The 23,525-nt window shown below is 42.0% G+C and overlaps 1 protein-coding gene and 1 long non-coding RNA gene across 5 annotated transcripts in view; one reads left to right on the forward strand and one right to left on the reverse strand.

Moving 5' to 3' along the window:
- The window catches only part of pkhd1l1.1 (PKHD1 like 1, tandem duplicate 1), a 36,994-nt gene that overhangs the window by 1,989 nt on the left and 11,480 nt on the right, over positions 1–23,525 (forward strand). For 2 of the 4 annotated variants that reach the window (XM_037093543.1, XM_037093544.1), the window contains exons 6-48: positions 11–68; positions 170–263; positions 731–784; positions 935–1,008; positions 1,118–1,160; positions 1,271–1,341; positions 1,430–1,540; positions 2,486–2,575; positions 3,390–3,652; positions 4,565–4,653; positions 4,779–4,938; positions 5,348–5,483; positions 6,444–6,587; positions 6,704–6,858; positions 7,143–7,253; positions 7,348–7,497; positions 7,732–7,856; positions 7,956–8,119; positions 8,292–8,461; positions 10,295–10,427; positions 10,614–10,768; positions 10,877–10,996; positions 11,364–11,469; positions 11,763–11,870; positions 11,984–12,148; positions 12,419–12,540; positions 12,866–12,998; positions 14,555–14,747; positions 15,457–15,599; positions 15,845–15,949; positions 16,256–16,441; positions 17,363–17,536; positions 17,760–17,965; positions 18,093–19,065; positions 19,190–19,438; positions 19,575–19,724; positions 20,348–20,522; positions 20,924–21,080; positions 21,191–21,347; positions 21,455–21,664; positions 22,223–22,352; positions 23,050–23,291; positions 23,373–23,509. In XM_037093543.1, coding sequence (XP_036949438.1) covers positions 11–68; positions 170–263; positions 731–784; positions 935–1,008; positions 1,118–1,160; positions 1,271–1,341; positions 1,430–1,540; positions 2,486–2,575; positions 3,390–3,652; positions 4,565–4,653; positions 4,779–4,938; positions 5,348–5,483; positions 6,444–6,587; positions 6,704–6,858; positions 7,143–7,253; positions 7,348–7,497; positions 7,732–7,856; positions 7,956–8,119; positions 8,292–8,461; positions 10,295–10,427; positions 10,614–10,768; positions 10,877–10,996; positions 11,364–11,469; positions 11,763–11,870; positions 11,984–12,148; positions 12,419–12,540; positions 12,866–12,998; positions 14,555–14,747; positions 15,457–15,599; positions 15,845–15,949; positions 16,256–16,441; positions 17,363–17,536; positions 17,760–17,965; positions 18,093–19,065; positions 19,190–19,438; positions 19,575–19,724; positions 20,348–20,522; positions 20,924–21,080; positions 21,191–21,347; positions 21,455–21,664; positions 22,223–22,352; positions 23,050–23,291; positions 23,373–23,509 — 6,891 coding nt within the window. The remainder of the gene's footprint in view (positions 1–10; positions 69–169; positions 264–730; positions 785–934; positions 1,009–1,117; positions 1,161–1,270; positions 1,342–1,429; positions 1,541–2,485; positions 2,576–3,389; positions 3,653–4,564; positions 4,654–4,778; positions 4,939–5,347; positions 5,484–6,443; positions 6,588–6,703; positions 6,859–7,142; positions 7,254–7,347; positions 7,498–7,731; positions 7,857–7,955; positions 8,120–8,291; positions 8,462–10,294; positions 10,428–10,613; positions 10,769–10,876; positions 10,997–11,363; positions 11,470–11,762; positions 11,871–11,983; positions 12,149–12,418; positions 12,541–12,865; positions 12,999–14,554; positions 14,748–15,456; positions 15,600–15,844; positions 15,950–16,255; positions 16,442–17,362; positions 17,537–17,759; positions 17,966–18,092; positions 19,066–19,189; positions 19,439–19,574; positions 19,725–20,347; positions 20,523–20,923; positions 21,081–21,190; positions 21,348–21,454; positions 21,665–22,222; positions 22,353–23,049; positions 23,292–23,372; positions 23,510–23,525) is intronic. The other 2 variants (XM_037093545.1, XM_037093546.1) reach the window with 2 other exon arrangements.
- Positions 15,868–16,655, reverse strand: LOC119017100. Its single transcript, XR_005074338.1, has 3 exons — positions 16,568–16,655; positions 16,237–16,394; positions 15,868–16,001 (listed from the first exon to the last, which is right to left on the reverse strand). It is a non-coding gene; the product is annotated as an uncharacterized LOC119017100 (long non-coding RNA).

Here is a 23,525-nt window from a genome sequence, read left to right on the forward strand (position 1 = left end):
CTCTTCTCAGACTCGCTGGTTTCGCACGCCGACTATCACAGAGGTGACTCCTCGAACTGGCCCCCCAGGTACAGCACTTTATCACTGCAGCACACAGTTAATGTACAGAGTCGCGTCTGAACTTCACATTTAAATATTTATCTTTATATTTCTCTTCACACTGATGCAGACACCGTGGTGACACTGCGAGGACTGATCTGGACTGATGTGTACGGAAGCAACACCCAAGTGAGCACCAATGGCCTCAACGTCAGATTTCTGAGGTACAGAATATATTAAATAAAGAGTAAAGGATATTTAAAGGACTGCTGGTTGATGATATTCTCTCAGTAAAAGAGGGCAAATTGACTGGACAATGCAAAACATGTAAACCTATTTCTAGTGGTAACACAAAATGAAATTATGAAGCTTTAAAAACATGTTTTAAAAATGCTTATTCACATTTCAAACAGATGAAATGATATGAACTCACTGAAGTAGCTTCAGTTTGAGAAAATATGAGACTGAGATACTGAAGAAGTGTGTTTGCTTGCGTGTTTGTTTAATTTAACCTCTCAGACTGAAAAACAACCCTTCACTAAATCGCTCGATATATTGATTTGTATTTTTAGATCTCCGTTAGAAAAGGTTCTATTGGTTTTACACTGTGTTGTACAACATAAGTTCATAAGAGGATGAGAGGTTAAACGTGTAATCACGTAAAAATGACAATTAAACTTGTTTTCTGCAGATCCTTCATGGGAGGGATGCCATGCGAGCTGCTTAAACCGGAGTCAGATGAGCTGTGAGTACTTTGTCAAGATGTAACTTGCTTTTGGAAATAAAATCACAGTAAAAACACAGCAACATGCACTAAACACACAACATTGATGAAAATCATTTGGTATTTTGCACAGTACTAACAGGTTTTTTTTTTTCTTCCATATCTTAAAAGATATAACCTACAACTGGACAACGAAATGTCTCGCTGGGGATACATGAGCTGCAAAATGTCGGGGACTTATGTTGGTACGCTGCTTTTGTCCACAATTACAGATGTGCTTGATATTAATTATCTTCAAAAGATTTTAAAATGAAGCAAACTGTGCTTGATTATTTATTCTTTTGTTTCTCACAGGGCATCAGAACTGGACTTACATTCTTGATGCTGACTATGGAAGGTAAAGCACTGTTAAAATATTTGATTTGTGCTAATTCCAATGATGCTCAACAACAGTGGCATCGTATAAGCAACTCTAATAACACTAATTCATACATTTAAAATCTTTAGGAGTTTAGCAGAGAAGAAACTGTTCAGGGTTTCATCCTTGAACAAGCTCTCCATGTTTCAGACCTTTGCAGGTACGTCAGACAGAGATTTGTTCACGTGTCATAACTGTGTCGCGTTTGTTCTCATCGCAGTGAAACCTGTCTTGTGTCTCTTGTTCAGAGGTGACGGGAGTGTCTCCATCCAAGGGCAGCATCATGGGTGGCACCCTGGTGACCATCCACGGGCGCTTCTTCGACCAAACCGATCGCCCAGCACGCGCTCTCATTGGAGGTAATCACCACTGCCAGACCGGAAACTTACACAAAACTCCCTCTAGCCAGTTTCTAACACTACGATCGAGTGACTGATATTGTTTCTAACACGGTACAAAGTGTTCGGCATGAATAGGTGATGTGGTGCGTCGCCAAAAAACAAAACTCCAAGGCCCATTGCCGGGGCCTCCAGTCACGCGACGGTGATAATCCTTTTTAGCGCCACAGAATGTGCACATACTTTAAGGCGCGACAAACAAAGGAAAACCACAGAGTTGTCGCACGGCAGGGGAAAGAATCGTCTGGAAAGTTTAGAGACACAACCAACCATGACAAAAGACCTGCTGCTGCTGCGTTTCGCAACACTTCAAGAGTCATTTTACCTGTTTTTAGATATGTTGTTGAGACAGAACGTGTGACAGTCACTTCACTTGAATGTTTCAAAACATCCTAAAATCTGCCTTCAAAGTTATTGCAATTAAATCACTATCCTCCACATTTTCAAATTGTAAAAGTGATGACTGTCAGAGAGGAGTCTGTTGGTTTAGAAGAAACTTATTAAAATAAACAATAGAAATTATTTAAAATCAGATACATGAAACAGAGCTGGAACTCAAAGTATACTTATCAATTTAATCTGCTTTTTCAGAACATTGTCTATGATCTCGTCTTCACTGCTGTGGTTTAAAATTAGTAATAAAGATAAATACATATTATATTGTCAGGTAAATCCTTTGCTATTGTTTTGTTTGAATCTGATGTGGATTAGGACACAGATTGCAAACCTGTTGTTATTTACAGCCCACATCTGATCGTGTTTTCCAAACAAATAATCAAAAACTGCCTGACACTATGAATCCATATTTCATGTATTTGGGGTTGTATTTCTTCATCAAATGCTTTGGAGAATTAAACAGTCTAACATTATCCCCTACATCACCTTTCCAATGCTTGTTTTCTTCAGGCCTGCCATGTGCAATCCAGTCTGTGTCCGATGACAAGATTGTCTGCAGGACCGCCAAGCACGAGATGAACAGCATGACAGTCTACCCAGGTGAGAAACAACTCCTCTTATTGTCCTCTGATGTCAAGCAGCTGATGCTTGACTTGATCCGTCTGGCTGATTTATGTTGTGCTGTGTCATTATCTGAACAGCAAGTTCGCATAAGACGATCGGTCGATCACGGCAAGAATTCAAAGCATCTTTCTCACCTGTCACGATGATGGTCGTGCAGATGACAATCTTCTCTCATCACTTGTCACAGTCTATCAGCAGCCGAGCCTCTTTGATGTGCTGTGTACCGTAACAAGACAGTCTGTTATCTGACTGTGTTACAGGCACATTTATGATTACGCATCATACAGAAAGTTCTCTCCGAGCTGACGTCGACAGACAATACAGACACCGGTTCTACGACCTTTCACATCAGGATTCTCAGGAAAAGAACATTAGCACATACTAGCCGGCTCAAGGCATTTACCAAGTGGTGCTCATGCTGCTTTTGTCCTCAGGAGGCACCGGAATCAATTTCAAGTCAAAATTCACGTGTCCACTGCTTGATTGTTTTGATTTTTGACTGCTTTGCTGGTTATTTTCTCAACTGAGCGATAAATCACTGTCTTTATAAATGTCAAAAAAAAAAAATGTGAAAAATAAGAACCTACGATGACGTCTTGAAGTGTTTTTTTTTTTTTTTGTCTTATTGAAAGTTCAAAATTCAAAGACATTCAATTTATTATCATATTAGTCAAAATAAAGAAACTAATTCTCACTTTTTTAGCAGCAGCTGGTCGACTCGTTGATTAATCAACTAATTGTTTCAGCTGTAATTTTGCTGCACCACCATTTATGTCCTTTTTAAACACAGGTGGAAGAGGCTTGAAGATGGAGGTGTGGAACGTCACAAGACCTCGTTATCTGACTGACATCCTCAGCTACAATGAGAGCAAACCTGGATATTGGGCACAGTGGGTCGACACCATGCCTCACTACTTTTCTATGAGAGATCAGTTCAGTACACGATCCAGAGGCTTCTTTGTCCCTCCGGCCAGCGGCAACTACACGTTTTACCTCCAGTGTGACGACAGATGCGATCTCTACCTCAGCAACTCCAGCCGTCCAGAAGATAAGGTAAGAACAGACAGTTTACTTCACAATTAATCATGCTTACTGCTAGGTATGTGTACAAAATCTAGATAAATCATGTTTCCATTCAAGAACACTAGCAAATATTTTTTGATTCTATCATTTCAAGATCACAAGTTAATTATTTCATTATCTTGTCTCAAAACAACCAAACCTTATACACAAAGAAAATAAAAGCTTGTTTTCTTTTATTAATTCAGATGTTTGTTTGATATCAGGAGTGCCATTCCAGCATGTATGGATGGCAACTTGACAACTGTACCAAGAGATTTAAACAGAAAATATCAGAGTGTGGTTTATTTTCCAGATCCCCCATGTCAACGTGAATTATATTTGTTGTAGCTTGGCCGTCACTTATCTGCTCTAAACTGACTAATGTGTGTAACCTTCTAGATTACAATAATTAAAAGTGCTGTATCGTAGTCAACTGATAATCCAAAGTAAAAGGAGTAGGAGTAACTGACAACCAAAACATAGGAAATCAGAATAGTTTGAGGACACGGGACAAAACGTGAAATAGATAAACAGAGGAAATGCAGGAAACACAGGAACACAGAACAGAACACTGGGAACACATGGGAACAGGAGATAGGGCGGGAAAAGAGACCAAGACAGGAAGTGGAGGATACCCTTTCAACATAAAATAGGGAATCAATTGACCAAAAGCCCAAACCCATGACAGTAAATACTCTTATATCAAATTATGAGGGAAAATAATTTTTAAAAAAAGACAACATGTAACAGACACACAAGATAAAGAAATAATACATTTTGGATTTTCATTTCATTGCAACAGCATAGAACTACTATTCTCGGCGTCTGTAGAGACAATCAAAATAACTCAAGAAATTTAGATGCTAAATGTATAACGTGTTTTTTCCCAAACCTCCACTTTAGGTTAAAGTGGCGTACCAAACATATTACGTCCCAGATTATCGACAGGACTCACAAAAGTCTGTTGTGATGGATCTGGAAGGAGGAAAACCGTAAGTACGGGACTACAACTCTGATAACCTCATGAAAACTACAAACAAAAACTACACTACTTAAAGTTTCCTTTGAAAAGTTTTATATTCTTTTTTATGTTTTTTTGTTTGTTTGTTTTCTGTAGCTACTACTTGGAAATTCTGCATCAAAATTACGGCGGTCCAGCTAACCTCAACGTTGCCGTGTTCCAGGGGGAGAGTTCCTTTACAGAAGCCCAGACGAACGATGCTGTCAATGAGATTCAGGTTCTCGTGGCTGATTATGAAGTGTTCGATGAGGAACAGGTATGTAGTGGCTCACCTGTTGCTATCCTGTAGCTTTGCACTGTTCACTTATTCCCAGACTGCCCACCTCCCCTCAGTGGAGAAATACTCTTTACTTCTCGCTTATCTGTATGCTAAATATGAAGGTACAGCGAGGAGTCAATTAGCTTGGCTCTTCCGGTGTTCCCCATGAGACTGTATTTTGGAAAATCAATGTACAGTTGTCGATGAGAAGAGACAAATACATTTTGTGTTACTTTTGAAATTGTCCTAATTTTCAAGCTTTCTGAAGTGAAACAATTTGTGTTTTCAAGGTATTATGCTAGCATCTCTACGCCTTCGTGTTTAACTTACATCTGCTCTCCGGTGTTTGTTGAAAAGTCATTTTCTCTTCTCAACCTAACCTTTTCTCCATCTCACTGTTATCTAGGTGGTTACCTTTCAATCCTGGCAAAGCGACGGTACTGTCGACAAAGAGGTCCAGAGGATTACTGTCGGCAGCAACTGTGCCAGCCATCTCTGTGGGAGCACCTTCTTCAGCCTTGGCTATGGGGATGCAAAGACTGGTAAAATAAAACATTTAGTGCATTTGTAACATGGACATTTATAGACCATATTCACATAGCTTCTTCTTCTGGTGTCATGCTCAGGGAGGGTAAAGATCAAATATTGGTTGACAGCCAGCTAACAGTGGCAGTAAACCACGTGTACGTGTACATTAAACAGTAGAATACAATGGGAAAGGCGTAAATCACCTCAACAATATCAATGCAGGTCTTGAAAATATTTATTCAAGCCTAGAAGTAAAACACACCGTATGGAATCAAACAATAATGTTAGCAAGGAAGTGGTTGAATGCTAATGTTAGCTCCTGGGTCATCAGATGTATTGTTTTACCTTGAAATATCATCCAGGAAGTGGTTAAAAGATAATAAGATGTCAGATTCTCAACCTGTAATATGGCAACATAACCTTTTATCTTCCCACCCTGAGTGTGACGTGATTGCAAAATGGCCACTGTGTGAGTATTGTCTGTTACCTTGAAGGTGCAAAATGCAAGAATTTTAGTTTAATGCATTTAAAATGTGAAGGAATGTCAGTTTTGACATTATCTCAAAGACCTATATACTGTGCAGCAGGGACATTGAAGTTGGCATGCTAACCAGCTAGCCCTTAGCCATATTATGTCTTAGGAGAGGGTAGTTTGAACAACATCAGCAATCCCCCAGTACTTTAACTACTCCAAGGTCCCAGCCCTGGTCCCAGAGCCAGCTAAAAAGACAGCTAGCTGCAAGGGTAACTTAGCTCACTAGCTAACAGCAGCTACAGTTAGCAATTACTCTGGTGATAAATTCGATGGGAGGACATCTCTTACAGATTGCACCTTTAAAATACTATCACTACATACATTTTTAGCATTGGTGGCAGCTAACGAAAAACCTTAAAGCTGTTGCCATATTTAAACCAAACTTTATTATATAACAACCAGTGTGTTTGTTGATGAGGTTTGCCGTTTTCCTCTGTAGGACCGATTCCAGTCAGCGCCTCTGCAGCTGTGGTGGAAGCAGCGTTGAACAGCCTTTGGTCCATCAAACCCGACACAGTCCAGGTCACCAAACAGGACGACAGCCAAGGGTCTCACTACACAGTCACGTTCAATTCAAACAGAGGTATGAAGAATTTACGACTGCAAATTACTTAATACAACATTATATTGGAGTTTTAAGATTGAATTTACGGTTTTAATGAAATAGATTAATTGATCGTCTGCCTTCTTTGACTACAGGGGATTTCAAAACACTTCACTCTGAAGTTTATGGCGCAGATACTAACGTCACTGTTGTTGAGGTTACAAAGGGGAGAAGCAACATGGAGACGTTCACTCTGCTCTGGGCGGGAGTCGCTACAAAGCCCATCGCCTTCAATGCAACTGAGTCCGAGGTCTGTTGCGTATAAATGCTGAAACCTGATGCCTCTCTGTCTCTCTTTGTGCTAGGACTAATCTGAAATAGTGATTCAGTGCGTTGGGATGATGTCTAAGATATTTACAAATGTATGACCCCACAATCTTTACAGTTCACATTCTTTACAGTCCTAATTACTTTATGACATTTCATTTATTTTGTTTTAATAGATTTAGTTTCATCATTGCAGCCTCCTCTGTGTATAAACAACATAAAAGTAGAAACACTTCTAAAATCTACCTTGTGTGATTTTGTGAACAGGTGCAGCAGGCTCTGGAGGACTTGTTTAAAGCCGAGTGTCCCAGTGAGATCCTAACCACTGAAGGGACTGAAGTGGCATACTTCAAGGACTTTGAAAGTGACAACTCTCAGGTCAGTGAAATCTGCTCACATGCTTTAAATCTTTGGACAGTATCTGATCTTGGATTCTCACAGTTTTCTGATTTCTTGGACTGATTTCTTTCAGTTCGATAGCGCCGCTGCAGGGACTCCAGTGAAGAACTCTGGTTTCTGTGGCCAATGGTCACTGAAGAACGCTGCGGTTCTTTTCAAGGATAGTTACAAAAAAGAGTCTGGTGGCAGCTACGGACAAGTTTCATTGGACAAACATCCCACGGTAAAACACACAGCTCCTTTATATAGTGCTTATTTTGTTCATTTTTGAATTTATTCACCACAGTTGAAGACGGCGTCTTTGAAATGTCAGGTTGTGTCCATTCACATGATGACATATGAGGTTCTTGAAGGTTTGGTCCATTTCACTGGGGGAGATTTTAACCACAACCGCTTATAACCTTTTTTATTTTAATCATAAACATAATTTGGAACATTTTCCAATCCTTTCTTGCAGGTTTGCTTTGCCTACAAGGGAATGCTGAAGAATGAAGTTGGAGCAATGTTCTCGTACCGCAACAGCCAAGGCCAAACCAAGACGGAGACCGCCAAGGTCACAACTGTCTTTAATAAGGGACAAAAGTCAGTGAAAAACATGTAGTTACTGTAATTTGTCAAATTTGTAATATGTGCAACATTCTCAGCAAAGTTTCATCTTAAAATGTTGATATTTTTTGATAGGTGGAGTTACAAATGCATGGACCTGCTGAGTTCCCTGCAGACAGAGTACATCGGAAGCCAATACAGTCTGCAGGAGCTTTACCTCTACAAAGACGAGTCTGGTGCTGATTTCTTTGTGGATGCCGTTCACATTGGAAAGAGAGCCACCACGATGGTGGAGAATGGTACCCAGTGTTTTTCCGTCTGCACACTGTATATTTTTTGTAGCAATTCAACATTGTGGAGCATGTGAATTCCTTTTTTGGCATAATACTTGACGCTGATCTGTAACAGTAGGACTGGACAGATGTTGGCCAGTAAGACTTAACAGTTTATTTCATTCATGTTCTCTTACAGATGTTCTCAACAAGAGGAAGCCTCCACCTTTTGAGAGCGCTGGTCATTCCTTCGATGTGATTGCTGTCACCAAAGACGGCTCACTTGGCTCACAGATCAGATACGAGATCAAAGCCACACCAACAGACTGTGCTTTTGGGTTCCCACTGCTAGAAGTTGGCTTCCTGCAGGTAACTTATTAAATGAATTTATGGAACAAGTTGCATTGATTTTTATTTTAACCCACATAATCTGCAAGAAAGCAACAATATACTGTCCAGCATTGTAAATGTCTACTTCGACCTCATACAGGGCCCCATTACATTGCCTTAAATTTGCATACGCTGAAGACTATTTTGAAAAAATGCCTCTTTATCTGATCGTCACCATTTTCAACACAAAGTGGTTCCCTTGCAAACCACCTGACAGTGAATCAGACACCCCGCAAAACATAGACCTTCCTCCATCCTCCTCAGTGTTTTATTTCTATAAGATAACTTAAGTGTTAAGAAAAAAAATGGTGTTAAGTTTGTGAATGAGAAAATGGGGCCTTCCCATTCTGTCTGTCGGAGCAACAATGAGGAGCCTCTAATCTGCCTTTTTTTTGTGTGTGTTTCTTGAGTAATAAAATCCGCACAAAGACAGGTCTTGGGCCAGAAATCAGACCTGAGTCTTTCTGCTCATACCCAAAATAATGACGGTTCTGAACAAGAAGACGAAAAAGGCAAAACAAGTACTTGTAGATTCTGATCTTACTTCTTTAAAACAGCAAAGACAGGACAGGGAAAACAATGTTTACCCAATGTCAGATTTGAGGAACAGTGTTGCTTCAGCAGTATTGACTCATAGCAACAGAGGAAATGATCTGTAGCCCACAGCCATGTGATATAACTTTCAGAACAGAGCGGCACCACAGTGACCCTGTAGTTGTCTCCTGCCTCGACATGCTCTACAGTCATCATTTGCCTAACAAATTCCAGGGAAATGTGTGACTGCTGGATGTAGTGTCTGTTGTAATAGCACTATTAAATCTGACATTAATCCACTGTTTCTTCATCCTCTATCATTTATGATGATTCAAAATAATCCTTTTGCATCTGGGGTTAAGTTTTTACATAGATATACCTTCCATTTTCTTTACTGACCTGATTTATCATGAGTTTATTTTCATAGGAACAGGTTTACCAGAGATCAGACTAGTACACAAAACACAACAAATATATGCAAAACCACTCCAAACACAAGCAATGACACAATGTGATATAATAAAAACACATCGTTTATCAACCTGACTGCAGCAGCGATCTGTGGAGACGTTCTGTAATGTAAGCTGGAGGGGAAATGAACTCTGAGAAGTGCTGAGTTTAGTGAGAGGTTGACCTTAATTCACTAAATGAAAAACTAACAAACACACACACACACCTTTGGTGCTTTTGCTCACCCATTCATGATTTATTTACATCAAAGTAATCTGTCGGTTTGGGGTGAATAAACATTAGCGCTTGTAGTGCAAATAAGCACAAAGTTTGCTTTGGATGAGGTGAACATACCATTAAATAAACATCATTAATCACAAAAATCTATCCGACGTGACTCAGGCACAAATGTTTGAGGGATTTTTTTAAGTTTTGTTTATGTTTAGCCTTGTGTGGTGGCTTCCTTTGTCACTCTCACTCAGTGAGAGGTTACTTTGCGTTAACATTTGGGAACATGTAAGTACACATCACAACAAAACACAGTATAAAAAAAGGACTAGTCATTTTTTGGATGTTTTAAAGTCAGTGACAAACACCAGATCATTCAGGACTACATGACTGATCTCTCTCACAAAGCAGTTTGAACTTCAGTTTCAAACTTTTCCATTTGTGATCCATTTTGAGTTTGTTGGGTTAAACAGTCCCACACGTCGATCCCTTGAGTACAAAAAAACATCTGTTCCCCCGACACGAAGGATATCATATCAAACATTATGGTCATAATAGTATTTTTTTTAACCCTCTTCTTTCTCTGCTTGTATTTCCTAGATGTCCAACAGCAGCGAGGACATGGCCGAGTACAGGGACGGAGGAGCCATCGCCACAGTCGCTCGGCCTCACCGGGCCACTCCTCCTCTGACCGGCACCTTTGATGTGGAGTTTGAGAACAGCCGAGCTGAAGGTATTCCAAACAGACGTGTGTATGTTTGCATTGTAACAAATATGAGTTTCCTGGATGGAGGCATGATAGTATCACTGAATAGAATGATCCCACTGACCCATCACTGACTGCCACGGCCTGCATGCAGCCCTCTACCTCTGTGTTCATTCAGTCAGTTGAATTTACACAACCAGTACTTGTTCTCAGGTCTGTCGGTGGACATCAGCAAGGACGATCTAAAGTACGCTCTGGAGGGAATCGCAGGGATGGGTGAGGTCAAAGTTGAATGGGCTGGTACCTGCAGACGCCCCAAGTGGAGGGTCGAGTGGCTCACTAAACCCGGGGACCAACCTCTGCTCCAGGTCAGACTCCACTTCTTATTTCATAGATTTTTTTTTTTTTAGTTAACAGTTCTTCTGTTCCAGCAGCTTGGTTTTGAGTCCTGATGTTGTGATTCATTGTCATTACAGGTCAACAGCTCGTCAGTCGTCGGCAAAAACGCCGTTGTTTCAGCCACTGAGAGGAGAAAGGGAGGACTGTTGCGAAGCTTGGATGGAGGGTTCCTCCGTGTCTGGGAAACCAAACCACAGGTACGACAGCGATTCATAAAACCTCCTTCACATCTGGTTTTGGGTTTCAACAGCTGTCTGTCTGTCAAATGCATGCTTTGGCTACTGATGATTGCTGGATATGTTTGCATACCAGAAATCCTGTTGAGCAACTCCTATTTCTGTTGGTAGCTTTGCACACAGTAGTACTTGTATATTTGGTGTCTCCAGGCAGGATGTGACTGACATGTTTGCATGTGATTAGATAATAGCTTGTTTTTAGCTTGTGACTGACAGCTACAGTCCTCTATTAATCCGTTGCATGTATAGCAGTAGGTTCACATGCTGGTGATAAATCCAACCCAGGATGACGTCTTTTTGTTGTGAAACTTTGTGATGCTGTCTACAGGCAGATGTACACATCAATGGCATTCCCTCAAATTGCTCTGGTGACTGTGGCTTTGAATGGTCCGAGGACGCGACTCCATTTGTGACTGGAATCAGCCCGTCTCAAGGTGTCCTTCTAAAATACTATTTGCTCAGTCGAGGTTGTAGGTTGTCGACACATTTTAAGGCGTAAGACATGAAACCAGTTTCCTTTGTTACCAAAGAAAATAGTCAAAATTTGAGAGACAATCAATGTCAAACATTATAAAAAAGCTTTTGGTGTCAAGAACAAATTATTTAATGTGTAATTGACTAACAGAGACGATGCCAGCCAAGTTATGAATTTAAAAGTATATCACATATTATGGAGATTTGAGATTATGTAAGAGGAATCTGTAATTACATGACTTGACTTTTCCAGGATCCAATGGCCTTGGGACTCTTTTGACTGTTACTGGAACTGGATTCAGTAGTGAGAACGCCTCCATCTTCGTGGGAAAGGCCAAGTGCCACGTTGAACAGACCACCAGTGAGTGAAAGAAGTTTGAAAGAAGTCATTACTGCGTCTTGTTGTTAAAATGAGTCCGCTGTTTATTATCTAGCAGAGGAAGTTTAGCTAGAGTTTTGTCCATTTTGTTCCAGGCACCACTCAGGTGTGCAGGCTGGGCAGCAGTAGCGCCGGTACCTACCCCGTGTGGGTCAACTTCCCCTCTCTGGGTAATTCGCGCTACCCAGACGGCAACATGTTCGACTTCACCTACCAGCTCATTGTTTCCTCTTTCTCTCCGCTCTCTGGAAGTGTGGCAGGTAAGACATTACTCAGTAAAATCAGTGCTACAGCTGCACCGAGCTGATCAGCCTGATCGATATTGTTTTTTATCACACAATCAGCAGAATCACTTTCTCCAAAATATTCCTCTGATTTGGTGCCACGAGAACCTTAAACGCAGTTTTTGCTTCTCATGCTTTTTAAATTTTTGGGTACATTTTCAGATGAAAAGTGCTATGAAAATTAAGTTTATTGTTATTCATTTTACAGCTCAGTTTAACCATCATCTACTTTCATTCGTCTCTCAGGAGGCACACTGCTGACAGTGAGAGGTTTCGGCTTCAGTGAGAACTCCACAGTTACTGTTGGTGGTGAGGAGTGCAAACTGGTTGATGCCAGTGACACCGAGCTGAAATGCAGAACGCCAGCAGTAAGTGTTCAAACTACTGTTTTTTATATATGTTATTTTGGTTATTTTCATACGGCTACAGTCCACAGAATCAACAAAAAATAAAAAAGTTACTTCTAGCAGCTTTAATTTAGGTGTCCTACTGATTCTAATTCTGCACATTGCACCTTCAAATTGCATTTGCTGTTTTTTTTTTAGTTTTGTCATTTTTTATCTTTCAAATGTTACCTAATTTGTTCACAAATCATTCGGGAGACAATTCTTTGCTTTTTTAGCTTTGCAAAAAATTTTTGATTTTTCTTTTACTTATTTACTGATAAATACATGATTGTGTTACTTATTTCAGGGAACTGCAGGATCTCAGACTGTCACAGTGATGGTGGGAAACATGACTCAGGCGGCCAGCAGCTCCTTCACCTATGATAATAACCTCACACCCCAGATCTCAGACCTGAGTCCCCGCAACACCACAGTGATCGGTGAGTTGAGAGTAATTTCATGTTTGGGCTTTTATGAGCTTCATTCAATCATTTAATAGCATTTGAATGAGGACGGGTCATTATGAAGCCTTGCTAAGATGGGTAAACTTAAAGGAGTGCTTGGATTATGTTCTGTGGTTAAATTAAAAGCTTAATAAACAGGATGGGTCATTCCTCTCTTGTCAGTGCAACAGACACTAAGTTTAAAGTCAATAATCCTTGTGTGTGTTCTTTTTTTTATGAAAGGAAAATGAATTAGTGTTCATTCATTGTGGTTCAATGCCTCACTAATAGCAAACCCCTCTCTCAGTAACCTGCAGGCATTCAATAGAATATTTGTCATTAGTGAATTAGTCCTTTAAAATCAATATTAGAAAACAATAAAGACATTATTCTCTCAACTGTTTGTATAACCAGATAAATATGTATCTGGTTAAGTGTGCTGTCCTGACGTAATCCTGCACATTTTTGTGAGTGTTCACACTGTGTGCCATTAAAGATAATAATCACAAAATAATTATTTTTCTTTCCCAAATACACATTTTTATCATTTCTAAATAAGAATAAATTCAGAACAGGATTGTAATTGAGCTCTTATTTGCTGTAACCTACTACACTGCCCCCCCTACAGCTCCATCATTGCTGGTTGGCGTAGAGCGTCCAGATTTAAAAACTTTGATATGTCGTGAATTACAGTGAGACCGTAACAGACTTAATCAGCGTTGTGTGAACTTGTTTGGGAAAGGGACTGATGTACCTTTCCTTAAAATGTAACTAAATATTGTTCCTAGAGCTGCAACATAGCTGAAAGGTCACTGAAACAAGCAATAATGTTCACATCAGTTTGTATCCATCCTTCACCCTGTTGTACTCTCTACTCTTCTACTTGCCATAATTTTTTACTCAAGTTGACGTCAACACCGGTAAAATTTGTGCACTCCACATAGTTCACCGTCTCCACTGCAGACTCTCTTACTGTCCGCTCTGTGTGTGTCAGAGAAAAAATGTTGCAGCATTGTTTTGTGTCTTTTCACTTGGCTGAGGCGCTGTGAAAAATAAAACTTGGTCGCTGCTCCTGAATGTTTCCGTGGTAGAGAATATCCGGCTGACAGAGTTATATTATATCTCATTATAGTTATAAGCGTATGAAGAGACGAGAATAGCTTGATGTAATTATTTGGGCCTCCCTGTTCAGAGTTGGTATGCAAATCCACCGTGACCACGAGCTTAAAGGAGTATGTGGAAACGTTTTGTTATCACCTCATTCGTTTTGCTTCCATGTTGTGTAATGCTGACTTGCAGGTTTTTTCTGTTTTTGCCTTTTACACTTGCTAAACCTTAAGGGACCTCTGAGCTAAAGATGAGTCAACTCACATAATTATAGTTATACAATAACAATATAGACGCATCTGCACAACACAAGAATACCTGCTCGTCTGCAGGACAATCGGTGGAAAAAGAAGAGCTGACAAGTGCTGATTATCTTGGCACTTTATTGGCAAAGCTCTTTCATGGAGAAGGGTTGACATTTTTCTTTTTTGTCTCCTTCTTTTTAGGCCACAGAGTTCTCACCATCCTGGGTTCTGGCCTAGGAGGCCAAGACAATGACAGCATGGTGTTTGTAGGCAGGAAGGAGTGTGTGATTGTTCAGTGGACGGCAACAAACATCACCTGTCGTCTCCCTGTGCTGCCTCCCGGTCTGTACAAGGTAGATGTGCAGGTTGGAAACAATGGCTACCCCCAGACAAGGTACAGTGACTTTGAAAGACATTTCCGCTCTGAGTGATGTGGAAATATTCCGCAGGCGACGATCCATCTGTTATTGAACCAACGCAAAGAATGCTGAAAGTATCAGAAGCTGTGATGACAATAGATCTGAATGTCAAACAGGCATCACATGAGCTTATTTTGCGTGTAAGAGTTAGATGTAGCAAGAGATCTGAAGGATCGTTTCACGTAACATGTTGCAAAATGTCCCCAGATGTTTTGTTTTCTTTTGACCCCAAAAGTAACAGTTTAGAGAAAGCAAGTCAGAAAACATGACAAACGGCTGTACGGTACTGTACGATAAAGGAGATTTTAATTTTAATATTCCATCCTTTCCAACTTTACTTTACTAACAATAGGAGTTGAATCAAATGTTTCTAGGAAAGACAGATGTTAAGCTTTATGGCAGGTGGAAACCAGTGTCAAGTTGTGAACAGAAATGAAATGAGAGGCGATGGATTATTTACACAATATTATCAAATTCATGTTATTTACATGATAATAATTACTTTTAAAGGTTATTGTCCATTTCGGTTTATTGTGACACCCCTTACAGAGTATATGTATATTGTATATATATATATTGTCTGAGGACTTTTTGAAAGATTCACAAGAGTTTGTCATTAAAACAGATTACTTTAGGTAATTAATTTTGTTCACTAGCCAGAAAAACATGCTGTTTTTTTCTCAGCAGCAGTGTGAACACAACCATCGAATACATCCTGGAGATCTACAGTATCTCCCCACAGTTTGGATCTTTACTGGGAGGAACCAAACTGACTGTGTTTGGATCTGGGTTCAGCACGAACACCGCTGACAACAAAGTCTCCATCGGTGAGCAGCAATTTCTCACATTCCTACAGCACAAATCTCCGCCAACTGTTTATTCAAAATTGGCAAGAAAATATTTTAATTTATCTGTAAAATAATTTTTAAAAACAATGAAATCAGGAGATAATAAGTCCGGCTGCCGGCTGGTGGTAATGTTCTGTCATGTTACTACATACAAATATGAGCAAAGCATTTGTAAACTGTAACTTCTCAGGGTTTCATGAATGATCTCACACGTTTTGTGACAGGAGGAGCTGAGTGTGAAGTGAAGGCCGCCTCAGAGAAGGAGCTGCAGTGTGTCTTGCAGTCATCGGAGAAGAGCCACACTGTCACCAATCAGGGATCCCACAGCAGTAGGTTTACGTTTCAACCCTTTTTGCAGGTGTCAAACAAAATCTGAGTGGACTAAAATAGAGTACAATAGCAAGAGGATTAAATTACAGAATACCGCTGCCAGCGAGGAAGCTGTCACCTTTACACGAAATGTGACTGCACCTAGAAACTGTTTCAAAACCAGTGTGACCTGTGTTTTTTTACATAATGAGCTATATTTAGAATATTTCTTGAATCCCTCCCCGTGTGATATTCTATCTTTTTGTGTGTAGACTGTTTGCATGTCTACATTTTAATCTAACTTTACATTCATCTGTGTGTTCCAGCTTATGGACAGGGGTACGCGTGGAGTCCCGTCTCGCTGACGGTGTCTGTTGGAGACACAGTAATGTGGCGTTGGGAGGCTCCGCCCTTCCAGCAGCTTGAGTTCGGGGTCTTCAGTGTTTCCAGCCCAAGTAACACCACCTACAACCAGGGACCATTAAACAGTGGAGGCACCAAGACTTCCAAAGGTAGAATACTGAGTCACTACACTTCAACAGAATTGAATTAGTAGGCAAAGTTAACTCAACCTCACGTAAGAGGCAGTTGGCAGAAAATGCACTCGATGAGGTTTAATAGGGATCAAAGTAATTTACCAGGAACAGGCAAACATGGAGGAACATCGGGGAAATTCAACAGACCAGAAACTGGAAAACAAACCTGTACTGGCTGTCAGGAACACAGCAAACAACTCGACAAAGACTGAACAAAAGACTGGTTTTAATACTAAATTAAAGACAAACTAAACTGTAACGAGGGGATTAGGTGCAGGTGGAGTGAGAAACAGAAACAGAGAAGGGAGCTGATTGGTTGGATGAAGCTGGAAAAACACTTGAAGGAGGGAAGTGGCCAATGAGGAAGATGCCCTGAGTCTCATTCCCAGGACGCCACATTTTGGGTTGGTAAAGCGTCCCGAGAAGCAACAAAGTGAGAAAAATCAGAAAATCCCATCAAATTCACTTTTCTCCCAATTAGAATCTTCCTCTCTGTCTGAACACGAAGTGCAATGACCCAAAATAAAACTAACAAGTCAGTTGTGAATATCTAAGGAGGAGAAAATACAGATATTAGTGTTGAAAGTAGGAGGGAAAAGTGAAAACTTGTCAGAAAACGTACAGTTACCTGAAACATCTACTTCAGCACAGTAACCCAGCACTTGTCGTTTGTTACTTCCCACCCCTGGAAAAATGGAAAGTACAAAACTGTGTGTGTGTGTGTGTGTGTGTGTGTGTGTGTGATGTTGTGATAAAGAAGGCATGTGACACATGAGGGATATGATGTGTCACACCTTTCAACATGTGCCGGAGACAAATACACACCATGTCTGAGAGTGCTTTACAATAAAATGTCAGATATTTACCATCTCTCTCTCTCTCTCTCGCTCCTCTCAGGGTCTTTTGTCTACCGTTTCACTGTTCCCGGTGTGTATTACTACAGCAGTGGATTCATCGACTCGGCCAACACAAAGCACCTGCAGGGAGTCGTGAAAGTCCAACCTCGGCAGGAGCAGAGCGGCGCAGCCTCTGTCCAGGTGGGAGGAGTGGAGGCGAGACATGTGACGAGAGGTAAAAGTGTATAACATGTTCTCATTCAGCAGCTTGATCCTCCTGAAAATGTAAAAATTATTCAGTTCCTTTAACTATAAGCACAGGTGTTGTTATATATCTCATTTGACGCATTGAAGAGAAGATAAATCAAGATCAGATCAGATCAGACGAATAAACTTGAACTTGAGTTTCCAAGTCCAGTTCTGTAGATTATAAATTGGATTGTCCGTCTCCCCGTCAGGTCCTCGCCGTGTCTCCAGAGCCGCCCCGCAGTGCGTCGCCTCCTCACAGTGCGAACAGACCAACAGCACGTCAGGCAGCCTTTCCTTCAGCACCTCCAGCTGCTCCACCCCCACAGTCCACTCCGTCACCCCCAACCAGGGCTCATACCACCAGGTCATCCGCATTGAGGGCAAGGGCTTCAGCGACACCACCTGCGCTATTGAGGTTAGCGGCCTTTTTATGTCATTGTTTTTTGTTTTTTTTCACAGAACAAAACTAGAAAGAGGAGCAATGATTCCGACGCCTGTACAGAGCTGGTTGTGACTGACGCTGGTGTCTCTGTGTCCCGCAGGTGACGGTGGGAGGTGTTTCCTGTCAGGTGATCAACAGCTCCCACACCGAGATCAACTGCCAGCTCAGCTCCAACAGTGAACTTCCCATCGGTGTCGCTCATCCCGTAGCCGTTAGCGTCAACAACTTCGGCAGCGCCGTCATGGCTATACCAAACGAGCTGGAACGCCGTTTCGTGGTTCTGCCTGTGGTCAATTCAGTCTCGCCTGCTATCGGCAGCCCGACTGGCCACACGCGGCTCCTCATCCACGGTTCTGGTTTCTCTGACGGCCAAGTGACTGTAGCCGGCGTGCAGTGCACTGTCCTGTCAGTCAATTACACCTGCATCACCTGTGACACATCTCCTTCTCAGCCTCACAGTGGTGACGTTGTCTTCCACAAAGGCAGGATCCAAAGCTCCTGCCACTCGACCTGCTCCTTCACGTACTCTTCCTCTGTCACTCCCATGGTCACTGGTATTTCCCCCGACAGCATCAGCGATCTCACCACCGTCACCATCTCTGGATCAGGGTTCGGCAGCAGTGCGGATGACGTGGCGGTGTTTGCCAGCAGCACAGAGCTGGAAGTCACCGGCGTGACTGATGGCAACATTTCAGTAAGAGTCAACGGTCTGATTGCGGGCAACCACCCAGTCAAAGTGATCGTCAGAAGCAAAGGCCTCGCATCCGGTTCTGTTACACTGAACAGCCTTGCCCAAGCCGTCCTCAACACGGACACGGGCAGCACAGCAGGAGGAACCCCTCTCGTCTTCACTGGTAACGGCTTCGCTCCAGGGAACACCAGCGTGATGGTCGGTGGCCAACCCTGCAAGATCCAGGAGGTGGTGCCGAGTAAGCTTGGCTGCCTGACGCCTCCTCATAGCGAGGGGCTGGTGGAGGTCAACATCCAGGTGTTTTCAGTCTCGTATCCTGCTCTAAACTTCACCTACTCTGCAGCCCACACTCCTGTCATCAGCTCCATCAGTCCCACCACTGGTAAGAATGGTTCTGACATCTTTATTCAACTTATCTGAGACAGCAGCTGCTTGTATGTTTATGATTCAGTACATATGTAACCTCCCTTTCAATAACTCGTCTTCCTCTCTGTTTTTTCCCTCAGGGCCGAGCGGTGCGGTCGTCACGCTGACAGGTTCAGGATTTGGCAACAACCCTGAACTCGTCTCCGTCTCCATGAACCACGTCCCCTGTAATGTGTCCACAGTGTCCGACTCACAGGTTCAGTGCACCGTGGGAAACAACCCAGGAGGCGCGTACCCAGTCATGCTCCATCATCAGGTCAAAGGTTACGCCAAGTCTGACGTCACGTTTTCATACGAGTTGACTCTGAGCAGTGTGCAGCCCAACCAGGGTGAGTAGATAAGTTAGATATGTACGACACATTTTACTGCAGCTTATTCTCATTTACTTTGCTGCCTTAATGCCTCACAATTCAAGTTTTATGTCATCTTGCTGATTTCGTTCTCGTTCCCTGATCTGTGTTTCAGGCAGTTTTGGCGGCGGCGCCCTGCTCACCCTGCAGGGTTCAGGGTTCGACCCGATGAACTCCACTGTGACGATCTGCGGGGACGAGTGTAAAGTGGACAGGAACATGTCGACATCGAGCCGCCTGTACTGCCACTCTCCATTCAACAACGGTAAGTTTAGTTCTACTTGATTTCACCAGGATGATTCATCCGCTGTCATTTGCCTTTTATTGTTGACTTTGACACAGATAGTGCATTAACAACACAGACGTGTATATAATCCATCCAAGTTATTCATTTATTGTAATAAATATGTATTTTTTTGTATGGGAAGCACAATTACCATTTTTATAATTTCTGAAACCAAACATTTACTCTTGTAAATCACAAGAACACAAAGCAACAAGCAAGTGTCATTCCACTTGTTATACTAATTATGTTGTTTGTGTCAGACGCTTTCTGTCTTTCTAGTGATCAGTGGTTGAAAAGGTGAAGTTTGCCTTTGTAAAGAATGTGACCCTGCTGGTTTACGATTTTTATTCTGTCTCAAGCTCATTATAACTAAGCGGTTCTGTCAAGGTGGAACTTTAAATACTCTAATGGAGACAGACTATTGTTTTCAGGAATGTAGTCTGCCTTTCATCGCAGGAGAAACTGACGGGGCTGTCAGATAAGATAATAAGTTGTCACGCAGGATAAAACATCTTAAGCTGCTTATTATCTCTGAGCACGCATCTTCTGATTCCACCTGTTGTTCTGTTGCTACATGTGTCTGTCTGTCCGTCTGCTCTCAGGCTCTCAGTCGGATGTGAGCTGCGTGGTTGCTGTCGTTAACCGGCTGGATGCCGTCAACATCTCAAATGGCTTCACCTACAGATCTCAGCTGACCCCGGTGATCACTGAGGTTTCTCCACGCAGAGGAGGAACCGCCGGAGGCACCCGGCTCACAATCACGGGCTCCGGTTTCAGGTGTGGTGAAGTCTGCAGTGTACAGATGACACAATGGAGCGACACACCCAGACCACAGACCACTGGCAGAGAATTAAGTGCTCAACTTACAAAATACAATTGCTTTTGTTTCATTGGACGTTTACGCGTTCATTGGCTTTCTGTTTCCCAGTTGCCACATAGTGATTTTACATATGAAACAAATACAGAGTATAACTTAAAGATATTTGATTTATTAAGGTATTCATAAACGTATAATAAAACAGACTTTACACGTAACATACACGATTATTATTTCCACATATATTATTATCAACAGGCCGTGCCCCAGAATATACTATATATTATATACTGTAGATTGTTTTGATTTTACTATTTCCCACCTCATTGAATCTCATCACGTTCATGCACTTTCCCTGCAGCACCAACATGAACGAAGTCAGCGTGACCATCGCAGGGTCCGTGTGTGACGTTCAGTCCACCAACAACACACACATCATCTGCGTGACAAACTCTCAGCGGCAGTCTCAGGAAACCAAAGTCAGAGTCAGCATCGGAGACGGCGGCATCGCCAAGATGGTAAGAGAGGACAGACGGAACGCCCGACTTTACTCACAACACAGTGTCGTGTCTGTTTCTGCTCCACAACAACAGTTTCATCGTGTCTTCCTGTTTGTCTCTTTCTTTAGGATAATGCAGATTTCTTCTACATTGACGTGTGGTCGTCCAGGTTCACGTGGGGCGGTCTGTCTCCACCTGAGAAGGGCTCGTTTGCCGTCATCACTAAAGGACAGACAATCCTGCTGGACACCAACACCCCTGTGCTGAAAATGCTCCTTATTCAAGGTATAAATGCCAACTTATCACGGATCTTTGAAACAATTAATAGAAGTTGTCAGAGGTCAGAGTTTTTATTATTATTATTTTGTAAACTGATGTTTCTTTGTGCTCAGGCGGGACGTTGGTGTTCGATGAAGCGGACATCGAGCTGCAGGCGGAAAACATCCTGATCGTGGACGGCGGACGCCTCCAGATCGGCCAAGAGGGGGCGCCGTTCCAGCACAAGGCCATCATCACACTTCACGGAAACCTGCGCTCACCTGAACTTCCTGTTTATGGAACTAAGACGCTGGCTGTCAGAGAGGGAATACTGGACCTGCATGGTATGAAAACACACAAACATATCCACTCTCTTTCTGCTCAATATAAAGCTTAAAGGTTTTCCATTTAATTTAAAGAGACAGCTATAGTTGCTACTTCTTTTGAGCATGTAGTTTTTTAAGATTAAGAAGGATTTAGGTTCCTTAAACCACGAAAAATATTCATCTCTGAGTCTCAAGTCTTTTAATTGCTTAAAGTTATGTTTTTCTCACAAAAAGTGGAAAAATCTTCAAGTGTTGTCGTAATATTTCAACCTGTTCAATGCTCAGCATGATTTTGAAATATCCGTGCTTTCATCATTTTAGTGCCTGCCTTATTCCTTCTTGTGTCAAGATACAGACACTAATTTACATAACATCTGATTTAAAGTCAAAACAGACGGAGGTGTTCTTACTTCATGACCCAGATATTCTAATAACCTCAGATTAAATGTCATTCTGTCGTGTAAGGGTGAGCTCACAGGGTAATCTAAGTCAAGTGTCCTGCAGGGACGTTTTTATTAGTGACACCTCACTTCTTCCCCCGAGATCCATATCATTGTTGCCAACCTGTTCCTCCAGGTATTCCAGTTCCTGTTCCCTGGACCCGCTTGGCCCAGACGGCGACCAACGGCTCAACGACCCTGACCCTGATGAAGGAGGTGACGTGGAAAGTTGGAGATGAAATCGTCATCGCTTCTACCGGCCACAGGTACAGAGACACATCAGATTCTCTAGTCTAAGCATGAACCATGAGGTACATATGTAACGTCTGTCATCCACAGACAAAAAACGTAAATTATTCTGTTCCGCCATTTTTTAATCTTTTTTCCTAGTCAAGTTCATTACCTCTAAATCTTTTTTTCGATCTTTTTGGTGACATTTTAAAAGTGCATTTAAATGAAAATATGTCTCTAATTTTTAATCAAGGTTTTAAAGCTTCAATGTGTTACATAAATTGGCCTTCAAGCACTGAATCCCTCTCTCTGAATGTCACTGTTTGTATAGTTCCTGCTTTCTACCTTAGTAGACATAAACACAAAAGCCTCTCACACACACGCCTCTAGGCTGATGTTTGAGAGGTGTGTGTTAAATGGAACACCTAAAGAGGAGATGGCAGGATTATACCTGACATTCACCAAATCCTGTGAGGTAACCAAATCCTGTAGAGTTGAAATAAATCTCGACAGGGTAGCACAAATATGCCTCAAAGGAAAATGTGGGAGGAAATAACTACCTGCACATACACTTACTAACACATCAAAATCTCAAACCACTAAGATGTGATGATTATTTTCCGTCAGAAAAGGTAGAAAACAAAAAAAAAATCTCTATGTTCAACAGATTGACGAAGATAAAGCCTTTTTAAGGAAGCAGAGCAAGTAGAACACATTTATTTCTGTTTCCAGACACAGTCAGAGAGAAAACGAAGTGAGGAAGATCGCTGCCGTGTCGGCTGATGGAAAGACTCTCACCCTGAACGAACCGCTCAAATACACTCACCACGGAGTGTCCGTCACGCTGCCTGATGGGACGGTGTTTGAGGCCCGAGCCGAGGTCGGTCTCCTCACCAGAAACATCTTGGTACGAGGTTCCCAGCACCAAGAGTGGAACGACAAGATCGAAGCCTGCCCCGATGGCTTCAACACAGGTACTGTGTTTTTGAGTTTTGACTTAAAGAGGCCGTGTGCTACACTGCAGTATTAACACTTTTCTGTCCTCTGTGCTTCAGGTGAATTCACTACCCAAACCTGCTTCCAGGGACGGTTTGGAGAAGAGGTCGGCAGCGATCAGTTTGGAGGCTGCATCATGTTCCACGCGCCCAGACCAGGCGAGAATCTGGCAATGGGCAGGATAGAATACGTGGAGGTGAAAATGCTTGAAA

This window comes from Acanthopagrus latus, chromosome 3 (genome assembly GCF_904848185.1).
Source record: "Acanthopagrus latus isolate v.2019 chromosome 3, fAcaLat1.1, whole genome shotgun sequence".
Lineage (NCBI taxonomy): Eukaryota > Metazoa > Chordata > Actinopteri > Spariformes > Sparidae > Acanthopagrus > Acanthopagrus latus.